At 42.9% G+C, this 22,229-nt stretch overlaps 1 protein-coding gene and 1 long non-coding RNA gene across 6 annotated transcripts in view; both read right to left on the bottom strand.

Moving 5' to 3' along the window:
* Positions 1 to 9,492, bottom strand: part of LOC134728566 (uncharacterized) — a 38,121-nt gene extending 28,629 nt beyond the window's left edge. The window contains exons 1-2 of the long non-coding RNA XR_010109096.1: positions 9,272 to 9,492; positions 456 to 535 (exon numbers count right to left, since the gene is read on the bottom strand). This is a non-coding gene — a long non-coding RNA (uncharacterized LOC134728566). The remainder of the gene's footprint in view (positions 1 to 455; positions 536 to 9,271) is intronic.
* A 4,614-nt stretch (positions 9,493 to 14,106) lies between these two features.
* The window catches only part of ASTN2 (astrotactin 2), a 980,114-nt gene continuing 971,991 nt past the window's right edge, over positions 14,107 to 22,229 (bottom strand). For all 5 annotated transcript variants that reach the window (XM_034928931.3, XM_014346251.4, XM_034928932.3 and 2 more), the window contains one exon: positions 14,107 to 14,967. In XM_034928931.3, coding sequence (XP_034784822.1) covers positions 14,730 to 14,967 — 238 coding nt within the window. In that variant the 3' untranslated portion in view covers positions 14,107 to 14,729. The remainder of the gene's footprint in view (positions 14,968 to 22,229) is intronic.

Below are 22,229 nucleotides of genomic sequence, written 5' to 3'. Positions count from 1 at the left end.
ACTTTAGAAATGCCTGCTAACATAAAAATCATACATCAATTACCAATCTTTCTCATTTTTCATGAAAGAAGCTGCCCTCCAAAGACCTCCAACTGCTAAAGCTTTCCAAGATGAGTATGTGTCTAGAGAGAGCAAATTTGACTTTTTAAAAAATCAGTAATTCCAACTCTTAGCACATCCAAATTGCCTGTGTTTGGATAATGGAGTCAGATATGGAGGAGAGTTTGGTTAATCGAGTAGAAAGCTAAGGTTTAAAGCTTTGAGGCCAAGTGGGGAATTGGAACAGACAGAAGGATAATTAGGCACCTGAGATGTGGTAGGTATAACCAACACTAACCCCACCACCGAGAACATGGGTCTCAGCCTTCAATTGGGAAATGGGTCTCAGCCTTCATAGGCTCAGAGGTGAGGGGTTGCCAAACTCCTTCTCCTCAGGCTGAGATGGGTTCTACAACCTGAATCTGCAACTGGCAGCAAGGAAAATGAGGTGGCTTCCTGGATTGACCCGGTCCTCTTCTTTTAACAGCCTCAGGTTCTGAAAGAGAGGGTTTCTGGTCACTAGTTAATTCACAGAGCTGATGATTAGCCAGACTTATAGGTTTAGATAGACTTCATTGTGTGACCAGACTCACTAAGACATCTGACTTCTCGATTGTCATCAATCTTGGTCAGTTAGGAATTTGGTTCCGTTATTATCAACGTTCACACTTTTTCTGGTAAAGCAACAGTATCCTTCTCTTTTCCATCCAAAGCTAGTCATTCTCTTTTCATCCTTTATTCTGATTTTTGCTTTTCTTTGAGCTTCCTACCTTGTTGCAATTAGCTAGAAGGAAACTACAAGCTGAAAGATTACAGTCTACCCTGCTACCAGAAGGATACCTAAAAATCCCATTGCACTGATGCTAAAGTCCAGACGTTGTTGCTGGCCTACTGGTCCTGAATGATCTGGCCTGGCCCTGTTTAATCCAGTAGCCACATGTGTCTACTGAGCACTTGAAATTCAGCACTGGTTAGTCTGTATTTACATGTGTTGCAAGTCAAAAATGCACCACGGATTTCAAAGGTAATGAGGTTTTTCTCATAATAATTATTGATATTAATCACATTAAAATGTCGAAATTTTAGATCAAACAAAACACATTATTAATTTTAATTTCACCTGTTTATTAAAAAAAGTTTTAATGTGGCTATTAGTGGGCCAAGCGCAGTGGCTCATGCCTGTAATCCCAGCACTTTGGGAGGCCAAGATGGGTGGATTACTTGAGGCCAGGAGTTTGAGACCAGCCTGGGCAACATGGTGAAACCCCATCCCTACTAAAAATACAAAAATTAGCCGGTGTGGTGGTGCATGCCTGTAGTCCCAGCTACTCGGGAGGCTGAGGCACAAGAATAACTTGAACCAGGGAGCCAGAGGCAGTGAGCCAAGATCGTGCCACCCTACCCTAGCCTGGGCAACAGAGCAAGACTGTCTCAAAAAAAAAAAAAAAAAAAAAAAAAAAAAGAAGAAGAAGAAAATAAACAAAAAATAAATGTGGCTATCAGAAAATTTTAAATTACACATGTAGCTCACATTTTTGTTTTTATTGGGTAGCACTGATATGACTGATAATATTCAGCCTCCATCCCTGCCATTTTTCCTTTCACAATCTGTGCCCCAGGTATGCTGAATTTCTTCTAGGCTCACTAACCTTGCAAGTTCTCTGTCACTCCCCAGCGTTTATATATCTGGAACATTCTTTCATTTTCATCATCTAGCCTTATTCATCCTTTAGGCTGGAGTTCAAATATTTCTTCCTTGGAGAAGGGTGAGATGTGTTCACCCTTCCAAATTTTAAGGTAGGGGCCCCTCTCTGTGACCTCATGACTCCCTTTGTTTCCATTCATCACAGGACTTGCCAGGCTGCTGTAACTGATTTTTTCTGCCTCACAGGATTGTAAGCAACAAAAATAAAGCAATTGCTACTATACATGGTACATAGTAGGTATTCAGTAAATACTTATGAAGTGAATGAAGAAAGGAAACCTAATCTGATCATGCTGCATCAATGGTGCCATGCACTACATACCAAATCTGGACCTCTGCCTATTTTCATAAATAAAGTTTTGATGGACCACAGCTATGCTCATTTATTTGTATACTATCTATGGCTGCTTTTGTGAAGCAGAAGTCTGTAGCTGCGACAGAAACAGTATGGCCCACAAAGCCTAAAGTATTTATTACATAGCTTTTTAAAGAACAAAGTTTAAGCTAGGTATGGTGGTGTAGTCCCAGCTACTTGTGACTCTAGTCCCAGGTACTTGGAAGGCTGAGGAAGGAGGATCAACTGAGCCCAGGAGGATCAACTGAGCCCAGGAGTTTGAGGCTGCGGTGATTGTGCCTTTATGCTCAAGCCTGGGCAAGAGAGAAACCCCATTTCTAAACACACACACACACACACACACACACACACACACACACAAAACAAACAAACAAACAGAAAAACAAACACAAGTTTGTTGACCCCTGTTCTAAAATATAATGCCCAACTTTTCAGAACATATCCCTGCTTATCTGTTTGGACTTGTTGGATAGTTACTCCACTTACAATAAATACCTCTCCATTTTAAGTGTACTGAACTATTGGAAGTGCCAGGAAATCTCCTACCTTCTTGTGCTCATCTATTCCATCTCCAGACCACACTGTAGGTCTCAACACTCTATATTATCTAACTATTTTACATAATATATAAGAAAATGAACATATATCCACTTATAAGTCTTTATTCTCAAGAGCAGGTACAACCCATTCATTCAACACATATTTATTCAGTGCCCAAGATGTGCCATACCCAATCTCAGGAGCTGGAGATAGAATGGCCACTGTGCTTGTAACACTTAGAACCAAATAGAAGACTATTCTCTCTCAATTCTGTGTTTCCACTGACCAAACCAGTACCAGGCATGCTGTAGTCACCTAGCACATGTGTGAATGAATGAATAAATGTTTTTTAACTAGAATCACACTTTTATCATTATTTAATGCTATAAGCAGCAAGATGAAATTAAGGGTCAGACTTGATTCTATTCCCAGCTTTGACAGACAGGCAGTCAGGCAGTAAATAATGCTTAAGGACATAGAGTGTGAAGGAAAACTGCCTAGGCTTGAATTCTCCACCTTTGCCACTGGCTCTCTGTGTGATCTGAAGCAAATTATTAGATTGTTGTGTGGGGATAAAAATGTCCATCTCAAAGACATGCCATGTAGATTAAATGAGTTAGGGTTATAGAGTGCTTGACCAGTGCCTGGTACCTACTGAGTGCTTTATTAGTGTTGGCAATCATTATCATTGCCATTGTTATTGTTATCACCGCCCAAGCAAGGCCAAGTGACAGTTCTAGGAGCCTCATTGATAAAATGGGGACAACAGTATCTGTTCTGCCATGGGAATCCGATTAGAGACATCAGTGAGAGGACTTTGTAACCCGTGAAGTACTCTCCAGATGTGAAATGTGGTGATATCTCCCAGATGTGTGGGTCAAATCGTCACTGACACATCTGCAAGGAGCAAACATCTGGAGGCCTGGCATGCCATCATCTCAGCCTCTGCTGCCCTTCCCCCCTACTCTAGCTCCTTTCTCCACACACCTCTTTTCCCACCCAGGGGCAGCGTGCCAGTTCCAAGGTTGCAGTGAGAAAAATAACATTCTTCTGTTCTCTGTCCAGTGTGGAAATTCCATCTCTTTGCAGTTTCCATCATGTCAGAGGTGCACTGAGGGTCCATTAAGGCTCCTTATGGGAAGGGAGGAGGGTGTAGAGAGAGAGAGGGAATGGGAATCCCTTTTACTGGGATTTTTACTAGTACTGCTAGATGAAATCTTTCCATCCAGTCACCAAAGCGCTTATTGGGTCATGGCTACTGCTAGGAGGTGATTTTTTAAAAACAGGCTAACAGCAAAAGAATGCCTCATTGAATCAAAGTACACATCCATTGCAATTTTTTTTCCCAACCATTTTTTCCCCTTTGCTTTCCCAAATACAACAGTGTCTAGGTTAGTTCTCAAAGCAGTTTTGAATTTAAGGCTGAGACTGCTTTGTAGGGTGTCCCCAAAAGTAAGTCAACTGAGTTCAACACACATTTATTTTGCATCAACTTTTTTTCTGGGCACTATGCTTGGCAGTAGATGTCTGGAGGTGAATGGAGCATTGCACTGTAATTGTGGACTCCACAGACTCCGGGGGAGATAAGTCACAAAACACAGGGCTTTCCAACATGCTAAGTTAGGACTAACATAGAGGTAATCCATGGTGCTTGGGAATTTCAGAGGAGAGGGCAGGTACCAAGACTTCATATTACCTGAACCCAGTACAGAACCAAGTATACATTAGGTCCTCCATAGGGATGTCATGAACAACTAAATGAGCTCCACCTCTGAGGGTTCAAGGAAGGTTTCCCAAAGAAAACTGTATTAGATCATGGTTGAATATATATGCCATGGTTCATAGGCTGCAAGAAGCAGCTACAGTTTGGCCCAAAGGAAAGTTACTACAAGTGTTTGAGAGGGCTTGGCTCATAGGTTTCAACCTGTGAGGGAAGGCTGGAGAAAGAGACTTGAAGAAGCCAGATCATTCCAGGGTCTTAGTAGCAAAAAGAGATAAAAAATACCACCCAGGCTCTACAGTTCAACACACTCCAGCTGTTCCTTTCTTGTATCACTCTACTCAAAATTCAGAGTGTTGGGAGTAAGAATCTAGTTGGCCACATGCAGGTCTTATGCCTAGGTAGCCTGCGGTGGAAGAATGTAACACTTTGATTTAAGTTCCACCAAGATCATACCCAATGAAGCCAAGGTGGTTCCCTACTCCTTTCCTCCAAAAAGAATCAGGCATTGATCAGAAGAAATAACTGTTTCTGAGCAGCCAATAGAGAAATTGCTACTGTCCACTAAAGCAAGAGTTAGGCAGAAGGAAAAAAGCTGGCAAGAATATACATACCTATGGAAGCAGAATGGGAAAAGGTATGGCGGTCCGAAAAAACAAGGGACAGGCAAGGAAATTGAAGCAGCTTAGGTATAGGGCATAAGACAAAAAGGTCTTATGAACAGGGTATGAATAGTGCAGAGCATGACAACGCTTAATCTCCATTCTGCACTGTGGTGTGAATGCGATAAGGCAGGAGGGTATGGAACCCAGTGCCACTGTTGCCTGTGTCATTGCTGCATGAAAATATTGTGTTATTTTAGCTCAGCATAAGGAGAAGTTATATGACTGTGACATCCCCCTGATGTCAGGTGAATAGATTAAACAAGTCCAAATACTATTAACCCAATTACAGATGTGCTGAGTGGGTTCTGAACTTGGCTCATCCCCAAGTGGAAGTTTCACTTGGAAACTTAGAAGAAACAGGGGCAGAAAATTCTCATCCACACCCAATGCACCATGTCCTCAGCCAACCACAGAAACCTCTGATGCCCAATAGTCATCTCTGTTCTGTTTTTGTTTGTTGACTTTGTTTTCAGTGCAACCCCCAGCATCTTACGTAACAGAAAATAAGGTTGGGTGAGAAGCTCTTTCTCCCTAAATTTAGATTTAGGTTTTGTGGGAACTAATAGTGATGCCAATGGAATGAATAAGAGAAAAAAAAAAAAAAGAAAAAAGAAAAGGAAAAGCAGACCACAAACCTTTATGGAGCACTTACTGTGTGTCACATTCTATGCCAGGCCCTTTCTGATTTATTTATAGTGTCTTTCTTACAATGTCTGAGTGAGGTGGATACATCTGGTGATTCCTTTTTTTTTTTTTTTTTAGTGAACAAGTGGAGCTCCAAGTCTGCTAAGTTTCCATGTTTGAGGAGGCTGAGAGTTGAAATCAATTTGTCTGACTCCAAAGATTAATATTTATTCTTCAGAATGTCTTCCTCCCTTAACAACTCCTTCTGAAGGTGTTTTGTTCCCCGTAACAAGGACCTGCATCTCATCTTGGTTGCCTGTCAACTTGTAACTCTCTAGTGATAGAAAGCTCATCATATTATCCTCCCCTCCCAAAAAAAGCAGCCCTTTATATGAACACTCCCTAAGCAAACCTCCTTTTGTCTTAACTCTATTCTCTTGACTCCAACAAAGGGGTGTATTCCTTCAGCTGCATACCTACTATTGCAACATCTGAAGATGGGGACTGGGCCTTGGTGTATTCTCCATGTAAATGGACAGACTCTGTGTGCTCTGGTTGGAAAGGCTCTTGGGAATCATCCATATTTGTGATTTCCAAATATGGCATGCATCAAAGACACCCTGGGAAAGTTGCAAAAACAGAGTCCCAAGACGTAATTGGAATCTCAATGAGTGTGGCCCAGGAATCTGTATTTCTCCCCAAGCTCCCAGGTCATTTGGATGTTTGAACCCAGTTCCCCAAATTATATTGCATGGAAGATCAAGATCCAAAGAAGGAAAGAAATTTGCCTAGGGCTACACAGTCAATGAGTCATGCTTTTATTTTCTGATAAAAAAGGCCAGCCTTGATGATCTTTGCAGACAGCTCCTCTAAGACCTGCCTCTTGTTCTGCCCCAGAAAGGCTGTTCGTTGACTGTGGAGTTGAATAGCTTGCAAGAGAGTGAAGAAACCACGTCATCCTTGATCATAAAACCTAGTGAACTGCAGCAACCAGGCTGGTATTTGTGCTACAAAACTGCCTGGGGAGGCTAACCCAACTTGGCTCTTGCCTTGATTTCTGAGAAGAGGTAAGGTTTTCCCCCTATTATTCTCTAACTGCCCAAAGGTCAGAAAAGCAGATGGGCCTGGGGTTACCACGGGGTCAGGAATGCACTGGACATAAAATTAAAAAACACTCTACTCTTGGTTCTGGCACCTTTATGATCTTGGATGGGTACTTTTTCATTTCTGACCCTCAGTCTCCATATTTATAACATGGGAGCATTGGCCTTTGGAGGAGTTATGAGAATGTTGCTGTAGAGTGACCATGTTTTAGGCGAGAACTGCATCCTAGTTTTCTCCTAATGGCATGACTCCAGGCAAATCACCTAAATTCCCTGAGCCTCAAGACTTGTTCTATGAAATGGAAGTGTTGACAGCTACAATATGGTGTATGTATGACAAGTAAATGAGATACTCCAACCAACATGCTTAGCACAGACCCTGGCTATGGAAAGTGTTCAACAAAGGGCAATTGCTGCTCTGGTTGTTATTGAAATTTGTCCTTCTAATCTGAATCCCCAAGAGATCAGCCTCTCTGACCAAGGAGGAGAGTGCTAAGGCCTTACATTTGATTGGACTTTTCTAGTTCCTATACCCACCATCTCTTTAGTCCCTCAGTGGCTCCTTAGCAAAGTCATGAATGAGCCTTTTGGTAGACTCCAAAGTGAGTTGGTCTGGGACTCAGAAGAAAGAAGCCCATGGTCTACTCAGGCTTGGAGATCCTGCATGAACACAAACCCATATCTCAGCCTCTATTTCCTCAACTACAAAGTGTTGATCAGGAGCCCCATTCCGGAAGACTTAAGTAAAAATGACTTTGGAACTGCATGGAGTAGTATGAGCACACATTTTTTGAGTATCTACTGTATGGTTTAACCTATGGGCCCTGGAGATATAAAACATAGCCCCATCCAGGAGCTCACATATATTAGGGGAAAACAAATATATAAAGGCACAATTAAAACCCAATGGGTTAAGTAGGAACATCACAGATATGGGGGGATTGTGAGAACTGAAAGGACGAACTCTTGTCCTGAATTTGGAGCTATGGTCAGAGCAACTTTCCTAGAATAAGTAACACTTCTCCTCCAGGAGTTTGCTCTGTAAACATCCTCCTCTTCCACAAATATATAATTGGTTACCCTCTTCTTTTCCAGTTGCAGTCCCGAGACATTGAAAAAACAATTAGTAAAGCTGAAGGATTCTTCAGTGAAGTTCTTGTCCAGCTAACCTTTTTATGAAGAGACACCGAGGGCAAGACTAGGGAGAAACTAGAGTCCAGCAGCCTGTTAGTGTCAGGACTGGGTCCAGAATCTGAATTCTGAATTACCATTTGGGGTGCTTGTGACTACCTAAACTGACAACCTCCCCAGTCTCCCTGTTTCACACACACACACACACACAAACACACACACAGAGGCATACATGCCTCCCTGTCCAGCAGAGCACACCTGTGGCCCCTTGCCCTCCCCTGCTGCCAACTCTTGTAAAACAGGAAAACAGAACAGCTTGGCTTTGGCTATAACATGTACAAACACTTGGAGCAAAGTTTCCAAAGGGAGACAGACAGTGAACGCCTTTCAGGGTCTGGCAGTTTTATGGGCAGAGGCCAATTAAAAAGCATACCCCCACACAAAGCCCGTGGGTTTTGTTTGGCTGTGGACTTCTCTCCAGGCCCCTTGTAGGCTGCATTGACAGTGCAAATTGGAAGGACCACTGTTCCTGAGGGATCCTGGACATTCACAGTGCTGCTGGGGGATCTTCCTTCAGGATTTCCTCATTTGAGCCCTGATGCCCAATTTCAATGGGTTTTAGCTATGGGCTAGGTCCAGGGCAAGGCTCCAGGGTTCAGAAGGAATTCTAACCAGACCATGCCCTTGTGTTGCTCATGGTACTTTGGGAAAGAATGGCATTGAGTGAGGAAAGGGCTAAAATGAAAGTAGGGAGTCCCCACTGTGAGACCTCAGAGAAGAGTTATCAGCTCCTCTGGGAGAAGGCAAAAGGCCTCAGGAAGCCAGTGGATGACATTTAGGGTGGATCTGCCCAAGCTGGAACTCCACTCCCACCAGAGGGAGAACACATGCAAGTGATGAGAGGGGATGAGCGAAAGGCATTTCTGAGACTTTTGTGCGTCTGGAGAGTAGGGAGTTGAGTACAAGAATGACAACAATTAACATCTGTAAACTGCATGTCACATGCCAAGTGCTGTTATAATTATCTAATGTAAACTGACCCATTTAATCCTGAGAAAAACCTTATGGAGGACTATTTCCTTTAAGTAGCAGAGAGAAAAACCAAGGCATGAACAGGCTGTCACCTGCCCAGGGCTACCGAACCATCAGCAACCCATGGTTTGTGTGGTCAGGACAGGGACTGGGGTTGACTCGTGGGCAGTACAGTTGGCTGGGAATGTGGTGTTGCAGAAGAAGCTGAGAGTTAGGGAACTCCAGGTCTCCACGCTCTGCTGCAACCTGGCTGAGGCTGTGACCCTCTCTAGACTGGCCAGAGACAGTCATCCTGCTGTTGTCAATCTCAAAGGGAGATAGTGAAGATAAAAGAGAGATTAAAAGTGCTCTTTGTACCTGAGTCATCATCTGATATAATGTTTCACATCCATGACACATAGATCTCCCCTAGTGTGGTGGGGGCACATGGATAACCCAGGGCCCACAGAGGGTGAACGGCTTGCTCAAGGTCACATAGCAGCTCTACTTCTGGAGCAAGACTAGACCAGAGGTCTCTACCTGAGGAGACAATAAAGCATAGTAGTTAAAATTCTGGAGTCCAGTGAGATCTGGATTGAAATTTGGTTCTGCCACATACTAGCTGCCTGAGACCAGAGAGTTTCTTAAATTCCTTTAGGTTCATTTCCCATATCTTTGAAAGAAATGATAATTTATAAAGTATATGAAATGATGTTTATGTAAAGACTATGTCTTATGGTAAGCAATCAATTAAATGATGATGGTGATGAGGATGAGGATAGTGATGATGAGGAGGAGAAGGAGGAAGAGGAGGGAGAGGAGGAGAAGGAGGGAATTCAGCACTATTTCTATAAGTCCAGTATTTTACACTTCCACAAAATTCTACACTACTTACGTAAGCCCCTTGCTATGGTTCCCACACCTGCATTTGAAAGTCATAGCACATTTGTGCATAATTACACTCAGGGCCATGAATGGTTTTCACATAAAGCTAAATTATATTCTTGGCTCTCTGATGTCCCAATGACTGTTTGTGCATGATGCAAATCATGCCTCATCCATGCACACTGTCCGTTGAACCCATGTGATTCATCATTCACTTCATGCCCCATCTAGTTTTGCCCAGTCTAACACTCAGTCAGCAGTGGGGAAAGATAAAACCCAAGTCATCAGGCTTTGGTTAGCAAATCCTATTGAGTCAACTTCCTTGACACCTCTCAGATCCAGCCTCATTATTGCAATGGCAATAGCTCAAGCTTCCTCATCTTCCTCCTAAACAATACCTATAGTCTCCTATCTAGTCTTCTTCCCACTCTCTCCTCCCCACTCTCCTACTCTGCACCCAGAAGGGGCATTTGAAAATGCTTATCTGCCCATGTCACACCTCTACTTTCAGTCCAGTGCCTTCCAATGGCCAATGTGGTCTGGCTCTGACAACTTCTCCAAACACATTCTCCATCTCCCTGACCACACCAGTTGCTCACTATCCCTCAAATATGGCACACTTTTTCATCAATATGCTAGTCTCTCTGTCCCTCATGCCCTTTTTCTACTACTGTACTTACTGAACTCTTATAAATCCTTTGACTATGAAGGCTTTCCTGATGATGACTTGCCTTCCAATGGCAGAGTCCATTGCACCCACCCTTTCTCATGTAAAGAAGTCATTATAGGCCTGGCACAGTGGTTCATGCCTATAATTCCAGCACTTTGGGAGGCCGAGGTGGGAGAATTGCCAGAGCTCAGGAGTTCAAGACAAGGCTGGGCAACATGAAGAAAAATTACACTACAAAAAAATTACAAAAATTAGCTGGGTGTGGTGGTGCACGCCTGTAGTCTCAGCTACTTGGGGGACTAAGGTGGGAGGATTGCTTGAACCTGGGAGGTTGAGGCTGCAATGAGCTGTGTTAGTACCACTGCACTGCACTCTAGCTAGGGTGACAGAGTGAGACTCTATGTCTTAAAAAAAAGTCATTATAATAACTATTTACTAAGAACTTTTGTTTTCAAGTACACGATGGCTTTATATACATCATCTAATTTAATCTTCCCAACAGTCTTGAAGTAGTATATTTATCCCTTTCACAGATGAGAAAAGTGAGGCTTAGAGAGGTTAAGTTAATGCCAGCTAACCTGAGCTTATTAGTTAGCAATGTCTGTTGAGTTTGCCTCCTAAATTTCTCTTAAAGGTTAGCCCTGCCTGACTGTAAATTGCACAGCCAATATTTAAACCCAGATTGGCTTGACTCCAGAGTGTCTGATTTTATCACGCTGTATTTAGTTAGCTAAATTCTGGGAGTTCCTTAAGGGCAGGAGCTGGATCCTGTTCATGTTAGTACCCCAAACCTGGAAATCAGTACTCTGGTATTGGTTGGAAGTTAGACCTAGTTTTTGACTTAAGATGAAGAAGGGAGGCACTGCACTTAGTAGCCCTAGCAGGTAGTGTGCATACACAGTGCTCATCATTTGGAATTACTTTGTCTGCTCAAGTTTAGATCTCAGTATCTCAATACCATCACTTACTACCTACAGGATTTGAGGCAGGTTATTCAGTCTGCCTAAACCGGAGTTTCTTGAATTGTAAAATGATCGCCACAATAGCACATGACATGACTGTTTTGCTCACGGTTAAATGAGATAAGTATGTAGAGCCATCGGTATGAGGATCCCTTAAATGGTAGTTACCAGCATTTGTCTGTAGTGCACACTTTATCACGAAGCCTGCTGAGAGAAGATAATTCTTGACCATCCAGAAGGATGAGGTCATTTAGGGGTGGTTTCCTATGCACCCCTAACACACACATCTGTGTGTTCACAACTTCTTTATATGGTGGTGAAGACTACATGAGAAGTCTCATCCTTGCCAGCATATTGTGCCATGAGCTTCCCTGGCAAGTTCCGTGGCAGTGCATGGATCAATCTGGTCATGCAGAGGCCAGGGCACCATACCCAGTAGCTTCATTTACAGGTCAAGAATGTTTCTTTTTTTTAACGACACACTTCTCTTTGGGGGTCTTGTTATTGCATTAAATTCCACCATGGTGACCACTTCTCTTTAAGTTTTTGACACTAGTTACAATTCACATAGCTGACAGAGCTGAAAATCATTAATTCTTTCTTTTAATCAGAATTCTCTAGGCCTTTCCCAACCAGATTTTCCTGGATGTCTGCCCAAGACTCACAGTATCATGCATATTGTCTCCATCAGGAGAAAAAATAAAAAATAAAATAAAAACACTATACATTGCATTGGATTCATGTTAACTCCCTTATCATTCAAGCTGGGAAACAACCCCTTGAGGTGGGACCAGCATTGACTCCACTTTGTTGATGAGAAACCTGATGTCAAGTTACTCCCTTAAGGGCAATAGCTGGTGAACAGCAGTGTTGTCAGATTCAAACTTAATCAGGCTCAGATCACCACACCAGCACATTGAGTGCTGTAATTTTCTGCAACTGTTGAGCTAAATTGTTCCTCGGGTTGGGTCAAGACAATGGAAAGCAACAGCAACCTGATAGCTCTCTGAAAACTTGGGACCCAGGCCCAGCAAACTGATAGCTCTCTGAAGGCCCATGTATACCCAGGAAGTGGTATACATGAGAGGCATTTAGAAGCTCCACCTGTATACTTAGAGAAACATAAACCCAATAATAGTAAACTTCCTGAAAGAGTGCCTTAGAGCTTAGATTGTGAGAAGTTGAGAAGCTTCCCAGGCACCAAGGTTGGAAGAATCCCTTTCTGCTTTGTTTTCTTTTGTGTTACCCATTTTCCCCATATGGATTGGAGTCCTGGGGAAAAAAATGCACTCAATATGTAGGTTATCAGGAAGGGGATTGTCAATCTCATCAACATTCGCCAAATTGAGAAGTAGGCATTGTTTTTTCTTTTTTACTCACCACTATACAAATGAGGATAGGCATATTTTGAATGGCTTATGTTTTATTGATATTCAGTATCTTTTCCTCTTCTGAAACCCCACAGTGCTACACTCTCTTCTCTTAACAGGTGTCATCTTTGCATTATGATATACCTGACCTACATCCTGTCTGCTCAAGCTAGGTAGCTTATTTGAGCTAATATGAGGGTGTTAAGAATTTATAACATCTCTTCATACTCATTACCCTCCCAGGGAAGGGTACACTGGAAGCAGTGCAATTACCATTTAAAAGGATATTTCAATTATACCTCAATAAAGCTGTTTTAAAAATAGATAAATAAAGGGAGATTCCAGTGTTGGAATGTCACCCCCTAAGCTACCATCACCTCCTTCATGGAAAATGACAATGGCACCCCTCTCTTTGGGGCCTTCTCCAATCCATCCTTCATCCTGTAGTGAGAATGATTTTCTTAAAGAGTAAGTTGACTATTTAGTCATATAAATAGTCATGGATGCTTCAAGGCAGCATCAAGCTTCTTGCCCAAAGCTTCCAATGCCTTGCCAAGCTCATAGCCTCACCTTTTAACACTTCCTATTTTGATCCCTACTCTTAAGGAAAGTTTTCAGTCCTTGAAAGAGGTGTACTGTCTCTTGTCTCTGGGCTTTTGTTCGTATCCCTTCTTCCTGGAGCAAATTCCATCTTTTTTTTTTTTTTTAAGTTGTCACCTAGGCTGGAGTCCAGTGGCTCCATGTCAGTTCACTGCAACCTCTGCCTCCCAGGTTCAAGCAATTCTCATGCCTCAGCCTCCCAAGTAGCTGGGATTGATTACAGGCACGTGCCACCATGCCCTGCTATTTTTTATTTTTTGTATTGTTAGTAGAGACGGGGTTTCACCACATTGGCCAGGCTGGTCTCAAACTCCTGGCCTCAAGTGATCCACCTGCCCTGGCCTCCCAAAGTGCTAGGATTACAGGCATGAGCCACTGTGCCTGGCAAGCAAATCCCATCTTTTTCACCTCTCTGTCTGGCTTATTTCTACTCATCCTTTGGGTTTAGGTATCACTTTTTCAAGGAAGCATTTCAGGAGCCCTCCAGTGTGAATCATGCTCTAACAGTGAGTGCAAAGAACCTCCATTCTTCCTCTAGCACAGCTTGAAATGACCAGACTCCTTCTCTATAATTTCCACTGGGCAATAAGTTCCCTGAGGGAAGGAAACTTCTCTGTCTTTAGTTGCATATGCTCTGTGACTGGCACAGGGTAGATACTCAATAAGTGAATAAACAGAGGTCTCTCAAGCACATTCCCTTGGTAAGAAATACCACCCAAGCAGAAAGAGAGACAATAGGAATTTTTAATGCATGGACAGGCCTGCAGGGACTCTGGGCAGACCCACAGGTAGCAGGAAGAGGCAGGGTCCCACAAACTCAATAATGTCCAGCAAAAAAGAGAGAGAAGTCCTTAAAGACCCATGCTTCCTCACTGCAACCATCCTCAGAGCTTCCTTCCTGGTGCTGAAGAGGTCAAAACTGTCTCCTCTAGGGGTCAGGTCAAAACTGTCCCTCCATAGGTCTCCTCCAGGGGTCCATGGCAGGAAGAAAGCAGAGTGTGGCAGGAAGAAGGAAGAAGAGCAAAGGCCGCTTGGTCTCCACCTGAAAACTTCTGCCTCGGGATTGACAGCCATCCATAAGAAAAGGTTTAAAAAGGAGAGACTTTTGATAGAGTCAAATAATATCTTTGAAAAAATAAAAGATAGAGAAAAATGAATAATTCCATTGGTTACAAAGGTCTCTGTCCACTATCCACAGGAGAAACCGTTTGCTTTGGCCTTGCTGGCAAGCTTCATCTGCTAGGCCCATCCTCAGCTGTCCCCCAGCCCACCCAGGCCCCAGGATCCAGGAGAATACTGCTCCCCCTCCCATGGAGAGTCTCTGTGCTCACGGAGGGCAATACCCTCCCTCACCGGCCCTTGGACTCCCCGTACGTGTTCCGGGCCATTGACACCATCTTCTCCTCACACGTGATTTTGGTGTCCTTGAGGATGCTATACCACACCATGCCTGCAGGCCGGACCTCCTCGCTGCGGCAGAAAAGATAGGGCACTGTTTCCACGCGGCTCTGGATGTAGGCACTCCGCAGGAGGCTGGAGCAGTGGCTACTCACCCTCTCCAGTCGCCGTAGAATCAGGTGGGCCTTCCTGAAAGGTAGGATGAGACAGCCATGATTAAAGAAGTCCAGATCAAGAGTTAGACCTTTGAGGTAGTAAATGTCAACAAACAAATGGTAACTTCTTCTCCCAACCATTTCCTATCTATTCCAGATTGGAGTGTGGTACTTCAAACACTGATTCAAAAATTGCCCTAGAACCTATCTTCTTCAATTGTGCAATGTGTTAAAAAATGAAAAAGAGGCATAGCCTTTAACCTAGTATTTTCACTTCTAGGATATGGGAGCCCTAGGAGTTCAAAGGTGACCAGCCTTGGACTCTGATCAAATAGGTATTATTATAATGATTAAAAAGCAACAAGAACAACCAAAAGTTATTGACACCATATGCTAGACACTGGGTATGCATTTTACATATATTTTAAATTTTTTATGTAGCCTTTATAACTATCCTGAATGTACTGTCTACCCCCTTTTAATGGGTGAGGAGCTCAAGCAAGGCTCAGAATAATGACATTACTTGACTAAGGCAAACATCGAGTCGGCCACTGGAGTTGGGAAGAATCTAAATCTAGGCCTGACCACCCACAGTCCCTTTCTAACTGTCTGTGTTCTCACTTCATGAACTATTTCACACTCTTTTCTCTCAGTCTGGAAACTTTGAAATCTTGCCCTTTGTGATTCCCTTTCATCAAATATATATATATATGTCCCCAAATCAGAACTTTTCTGTGTCTCATGTTTTCCCACCTTTAAAAAAGTGATGATGGTCTTATCCTCAAGTTAAGTATGAGAAATGCCTAATGCCTGGTATAGAGCTCAGAGTAAGCTTCCCATAAATGATAGCTACTCTTATAAAGGATTGCTGGAATGCGCCCTCAGGATCAAGGTTATGCTGAAGACTAGCCTTACCAAGAATTATTCCGTACTATGGAGGACATCATTAAGAACTTATCTAGAGCCCTATATCCAGCATGAGAGAGGGGAGCTGGGAGAGATCTGATAGCTGCACAGAAAAATAAAGCCAGGAAGGATTGTTGCAATCACCTAGTCCATGGTTTTTCAAAGGTGGCATTATCGACATTCTGGGCTGTATATTTTTTTGTTGTGGGAACAATCCTATAGGACATTTAGCAGCATCCCAGGGCCCCATCTACCGCCAGTAGCACCCTTGCCCCGGTCGTGAAGTGTGAAAATTCTTTAGACATTGAAGAATTTTCAATAGCACCCTTGCCCCAGTGAAACTGTCTTTAGACACTGCCAAATATCTTCTGGGGGCAAAATCACCCAAGTTGAGAACCACTGACCTAGTCTTACCCACTTTCATTAAAAATGTGGAAACTGAGGCTTAGAGAAGGAATAGAATATCTTTATCCCAGGTCACATTACAAGTCAGCTTCAGTGTCAAGGTGTCTGTCTCCATGTGGAAACCACTTTTCTCTACATTCCAGCATCTTCAAGATGCCAGGCACCCTGGGAGGCTACATGAGAGGTTCTCTCTCCTGCTGTCCTCTCCATGTCCCTCTGATACCACAGGAGGGAAGGAGTTTTACAACAACAGACCCCACAAATGGGAGACTGTGTTAGGCACCTGCATAGCAGCTGAAAAGGGACCGAGCTTATGTGTATACATTTTGTGGGCACAATTTATGAGGTGCCTTTCAAAAAGTCCTCTTTGTATAGTTCTCCACTTGGGTGGAATATTTCCTGAGGTGCCAAGAATTCATCACTTCATAACCACACTCTATCCACAGTCGTCTTTCCCCTCGGGCAAGTGCCCCCCCAAGAGGAGCCTGAGGAGTTTCTTTTCCATTCCTTCTCATTTGAGTTCTGGCTTCATTCTTTAATAATTCTGTGTCCTGGGGACATTTACTTAACATCTCTAAATCTGTTTCTTCATTTGAAAAATGAGGCTGTTGTGAAGTTGAAGGAGATAAAGTCATTTCTTGCTGATTTGTTGAGCATTTATTATGTGGCAGAACTTCTGGTAGAGAAGATGGACAAATGGAGATGACAATACGAATGACAAAAGCAATTATAAAAGAAGTCATGAGAGCTGTGTGAAGACAGAGGAAGGTACTTAAGTAGGATCAAGGATGTCCAAGAAGGCTTCCTATTATAGTAGTAGGGAAACATGTGTTGAGCCTCCTAAATGAATGGGAGTTAGATAAAGAAGAGGAAAAGGTGGCCGGGCATGGCGGCTCACGCCTGTAATCCCAGCACTTTAGGAGGCCAAGGCGGGTGGATCACAAAGTCAGAAGTTCGACAGCAGCCTGGCCAACATAGTGAAACCCTGTCTTTACTAAAAATACAAAATTTAGCTGGGCGTGGTGGTGGGTACCTGTAATCCCAGCTACTCAGGAGGCTGAGGCAGGAGAATCATTTGAAACCGTAAGGCGGAGGTTAGAGTGAACCAAGATCGCGCCACTGCACTCCAGCCTGGGCAACAAGAGCAAAACTCCACCTCAAAAAAAAAAAAAAGTAAAGGTAAAAGCATAGAGACAAGAGATGCATAGATGTTCTGAGAATTTATGGCTGCAATACAGTGTACTAGTGGGGACACAGTGAAAACTGGAAGGAGCCATAGCCAGCCTGTTGAAGCCTAGGAACTAGGGCAGTGGTTGTATGCAGTAATGATACAACCACAGGCTCCGGAACACCGACTACTCAGGTTTAAATCCCAGCTCAGCCACTCACTCTGTGTGATACTGAGTGAAGTGCTTTACCACTTGTCCCTCAGTTTTCTTACCTTACCCACAAAATGAAATAATAACTATATCTATCACAAAGTGTTATTTTTTAAATAAAAAATTAACAGACACATAATAAACTGTCAATAAATGTTATCTATGATTATTGTCTTGAGAGTAAGTGGGAGAGTTATTGAAAGATTTCAAGAAGCAAAGTAACAGGTTTGGAGCTGAACTGTTTAAAAATATTTCTGGTTGTTTGAGGAGAACTGAGCGGAAGGAGGCAAAACACAGAATTAAACCAAGTGGAGGCCAGGAGCAGTGGCTCACACCTGTAATCCCAGAACTTTGGGAGGCTGAGATGGGCGGATCACCTGAGATCAGTTTGAGACCAGCCTGGCCAACATGGTGAAACGCTGTGTCTACTAAAAATACAAAAATTAGCCAGGCCTTGTGGTGTAGGCCTGTAATCCCAGCTACTCGGGAGGCTGAAGCTGGAGAATTGCTTGAACCCAGGAGGTGGAGGTTGCAGTGAGCCAAGATCGTGCCATTGCACTCCACCCTGGGCAACAATAGCGAAACTCTATCTGAAAAAAAAAAAAAAAAAGTAACCAAGTGGAGTGCACACTCAGGTGTTAACTGTTTCCCACTGTTGTACTTACAGGTGTTGGTTTGATTTTTCTCTACACTGGTAAAAAGCTTCTTATTCTTGGTTTGCTCATCTATACAAAGGGAACAGCAGATGGCTCACCTCATAAAGTTATAGTGAGGGTTAAGTCAGTACACGTCAAACTGTTAGAAAATTACTTGGCACAAAGTAAGCACCTGATGCATGCTAGAAAGTATCATCACCATTATCATTACTCCCACCACCATCACTCTCATTGTCATCATCATTATTACATCATTAGGTGTATTTTGTGTACCGGGCACTGGGACAGATATGAACTAGTTTAAGCCTTGGCTATCTTTATAACTCAGTGACAAGAGACAGGCAGACAGAAATATTAACAGCCTCTAATTCGGGGGCAGAGCACTGGGTTGAGGAAAACTATGCATGCTGTTCTGGGAATATAAAAGATGGACACCAGTCATCAGTTTGGAGACTCAGAGTAGTCTCTCAAGAGGACGCCACACCTGAGCTAGTTCTTCAATAATGAAACAGCATTTTCAGGTAGATGAGAAGGCAGAGGAAATAGCCCATCCCAAGTCAGACCAGAGAGAACATAAACTACTAGTTGTTTGAAATAACCAGTGCAAAGAATAGGGAGACCAGTGAGCTTGGCAGGGATCAGACCAGGCAGACTCTTCCAAGCCATGATGTAGTATTTGGATTTTATTCTGGGCAATGGAGAGACATTTTCTGATTAGATAGTCACAGAAGTAAGCGATAAATATAAATACAAAATGAAGTTGGAAAAGACAATTCTTCCAACATGCCCAAATGCCCTTCTTCCAAAGGAACAGACAAAGCCTCCTTTTGCATGGATTAGGAAAACATATTTGGAGTGAGAAAGTGATTTTGCCTTTAAGGAACACCTTGAGTAGTAACAAAGGCAAAGCTAGAACCAGGGTTCCTGATTCCAGAGTGCAGATGAAGTGTTGGCTCTAGAATCTCAGATTTAAATCTCAGCTCTATAACTTACAGCTATGTGGTTCATGAGCAAATTATTCAATGCCACTAACTCTTAGTTGTAGCATCCATAAAATGTGAATAATGGTTTTGCTGGGAGGATGAGATAATAAGGAAAATTTGCTTAGCTCTAAGTAAGTGTCAGCAATGATTCAAAGCAGAATATTATTGTGAAAAGCACATAGGCTTTAGAGTCCATAAGGGCAAGTCACTTCACCTCCCTAAGCCTCAGTTTTCTCCTGTGTAAATGAAAATAGAAATATTTATTTTGTAGGGCTGTTGTTAGGTTGAAATGAAATGATGGCTACAAGCAACCAACACAAGACTTTGTACGTAACAGGCACTGAACCAATGTTTGCATTTAGAAAACAAAGAAGAATTCAGAAAGTAAAGCCATGGAGAGAAGGGTTGGAGGTGCTCGAAGGCTGGGGAGGAGAAGGAAGAGTCGGAGTGAGAGAGACCAAAGGCAAAAATGCTGGCTAATAAATTGTAGGCAATGGAGATCCATAAATCAAAAGGTCAGGCATGCTTCAAGCTTTCCCTGGAGGGGAAATCATAGGTCAGTGACCACTTTTGTCAAATACCGGAAATGAAATCTTCCTCATTGGAGATAGGACTCAGACCCACTGGGATAGGAAGCAAGAGGTGAGGGAGGGCCACCACATACTAATTTATTGTTTTATCAGCAGGCGAGACTGAGACAGGAATCACTTGTGAAAGAGTCAGGGGCTGGGCCCAGATGCCACTTCTCCGGGACTGTGGAACCATTCTATTCCCAGCACCATTTCCCAATCAGCTGTTGACTCACTTATCAGGCAGGACAGAGACCCAATTTCTAAGGGGACCCTGAAATGGAGAAAAATAAGACAGGCAGGAAGAAAACATTCCCATTCGCCTCCCTCCCTCCTCCCTGCCTTACGGAGTTGAGCTTAAGTGTCTCTGTGTTAGCTGACCCAAAGCTTAATGAGAATTGAGGACATGATGTGGTTGCAAAAAAATGGGAACATAACCTTCAGAAGTGGAGAGGGCAGAGGTTAAGGGAAGTAATGGCTTCATTCATGCTGTCCTCGTCGGGCTCCATCTGGAGAACCCCCGACACTTCTGGTAAGAGGGACACATGTAAATTGCAGCCAGATCATGATACTGAGGGGTGTTTCAAAAGCAAGCCTGCTGAGCTGAAAGCAGGAATGGAGAGTGCCCATGGAAGAGAAGATTTAGGCCATTAGTTACATTGTTGTAGCAACAAAAGACAAGTGGGCAACAATCTGCGGGTCAGAGATGATAACGACTACAATTTATTGAGCACCCACTATGTGCCAGAAACTGTACCTATGCAACATTATTTTACATCTAATCCCTAACCCAATTTTAGAGTCTACAGGTGACAAAAATGAGCTTCAAGCCAGTCATTGATTTGACCACGGTGACAGGAGGATAGGGCGGGGTTTCAATCCTCTGCTGTAAGGCATCAAAACATTATGACACAGCCACCCTAAAATTATCAGAAGACACATTTGGCTCAAAATAATAAAAAATGTAAAGCTAAAGTCCTCTAAATTTAGAAAGGGTTATTCTATGTGGCAGCGGGTTCCTCATCACTGGAGGTGATTAAATCAAGTATGTTTTAGAAAGGGGTGTACTACAGTGGGAGTCGTAGCAGGCGTTTGTCATTGTTTATTTGTTTTTAATCTAAAAGGCATGAGAGCCTTGATTCACAGAGAAATATCATCTGATGACCACTCACTTCACAACAAAATTTGCTGTGACACAATTGTCAAGCACTGAATTCCTGAGCTGAGAGGACCACTTTTGCTGAGGTTCTATTCATGACTCAAAGTCACACTGAAATTTCATCTTCAGGAAGTCTTCCAGATCTTCCCAGCTATCATAAGTCATGTTTTCCCATTTGCTGCTGAAGCATTTTATTTATCTGTGGAGATCCATATCACATTTTTTCTTAGTGTGCACATATCTTGGGATGTAATGTGGTTTTACAGGACACCAGTTGAATATCAGAAGACAATATTCTAAATTCGGACTCCAACACTTAGTGTTTAGACCTTGCAACTATGGACAGTTTACATAACTCCACATGATTCTCTGTTGCCTAAGCTTCAAAATCTATTTTTCAGGATATTAAATGAAATATAAATAACTGGGCCAATAACAGGTGCTCAACTAATATTTCCCACCTGCTTCTTGGACAGTGAAGGTTTCCTCTGGTGTCCAGCTCTTTACTGTGCAAGAATAATGAATTAATAAATGCAAACTGGGATTACTCATGCCTGTAATCCCAGCACTTTGGGAGGCTGAGGTGGGCGGATCACTTGTGGTCGGGAGTTCCAGACCAGCCTGGCCAACACAGTGAAGCCCCGTCTCTACTAAAAATACAAAAATTGGCCAGGTGTGGTGGCAGGCGCCTGTAATCCCAGGTACTTGGGAGGCTGAGGCAGAAGAATTGCTTGAACCTGGGAGGCAGTGGTTGCAGTGAGCTGAGATTGCACCACTGCACTCCAGCCTGGGTGACAGAGCAAGACTCCATCTTGGGGAAGGAAGGAAGGAAGAAAGGAAGGAAGGAGGGAAGGAAGGAAGGGAAGGAAATAAATGCAAAGTGACTTGAACTGAGAAAATTTTCAGTCCTTAGCTTTCAAAACACAGCAACTCTTCAGCAGGGGTCAATAAAGGGAATGAAATGGCGTAAAAGCATCATGTGGACCTAAAGAAATAATCAGGCAAGTGGGCAAAAGGTTTATGTGGATTTGTTTATAATAACAAAGAAACTGTAAGAAATCTAGTTGGTTTTTAATACACAACCAGATTAATGAGTGATACATTCACATATTTGCATGACTAAAGGACCCTTCAAAAAGATAAAACATTTACATACGTATCTGTGGGTAAAAACTTGTAAAGCATATTGTTAAACAGAAAACAGGTAGATAACAGAACATAACTTATGTATTTGTTAAA

This window comes from Pan paniscus, chromosome 11, assembly GCF_029289425.2.
Source record: "Pan paniscus chromosome 11, NHGRI_mPanPan1-v2.0_pri, whole genome shotgun sequence".
NCBI classification, from domain to species: domain Eukaryota; kingdom Metazoa; phylum Chordata; class Mammalia; order Primates; family Hominidae; genus Pan; species Pan paniscus.
The sequence above is the reverse complement of the archived record's forward strand: the minus strand, read 5'-3'. Positions and strand labels throughout refer to the sequence as shown.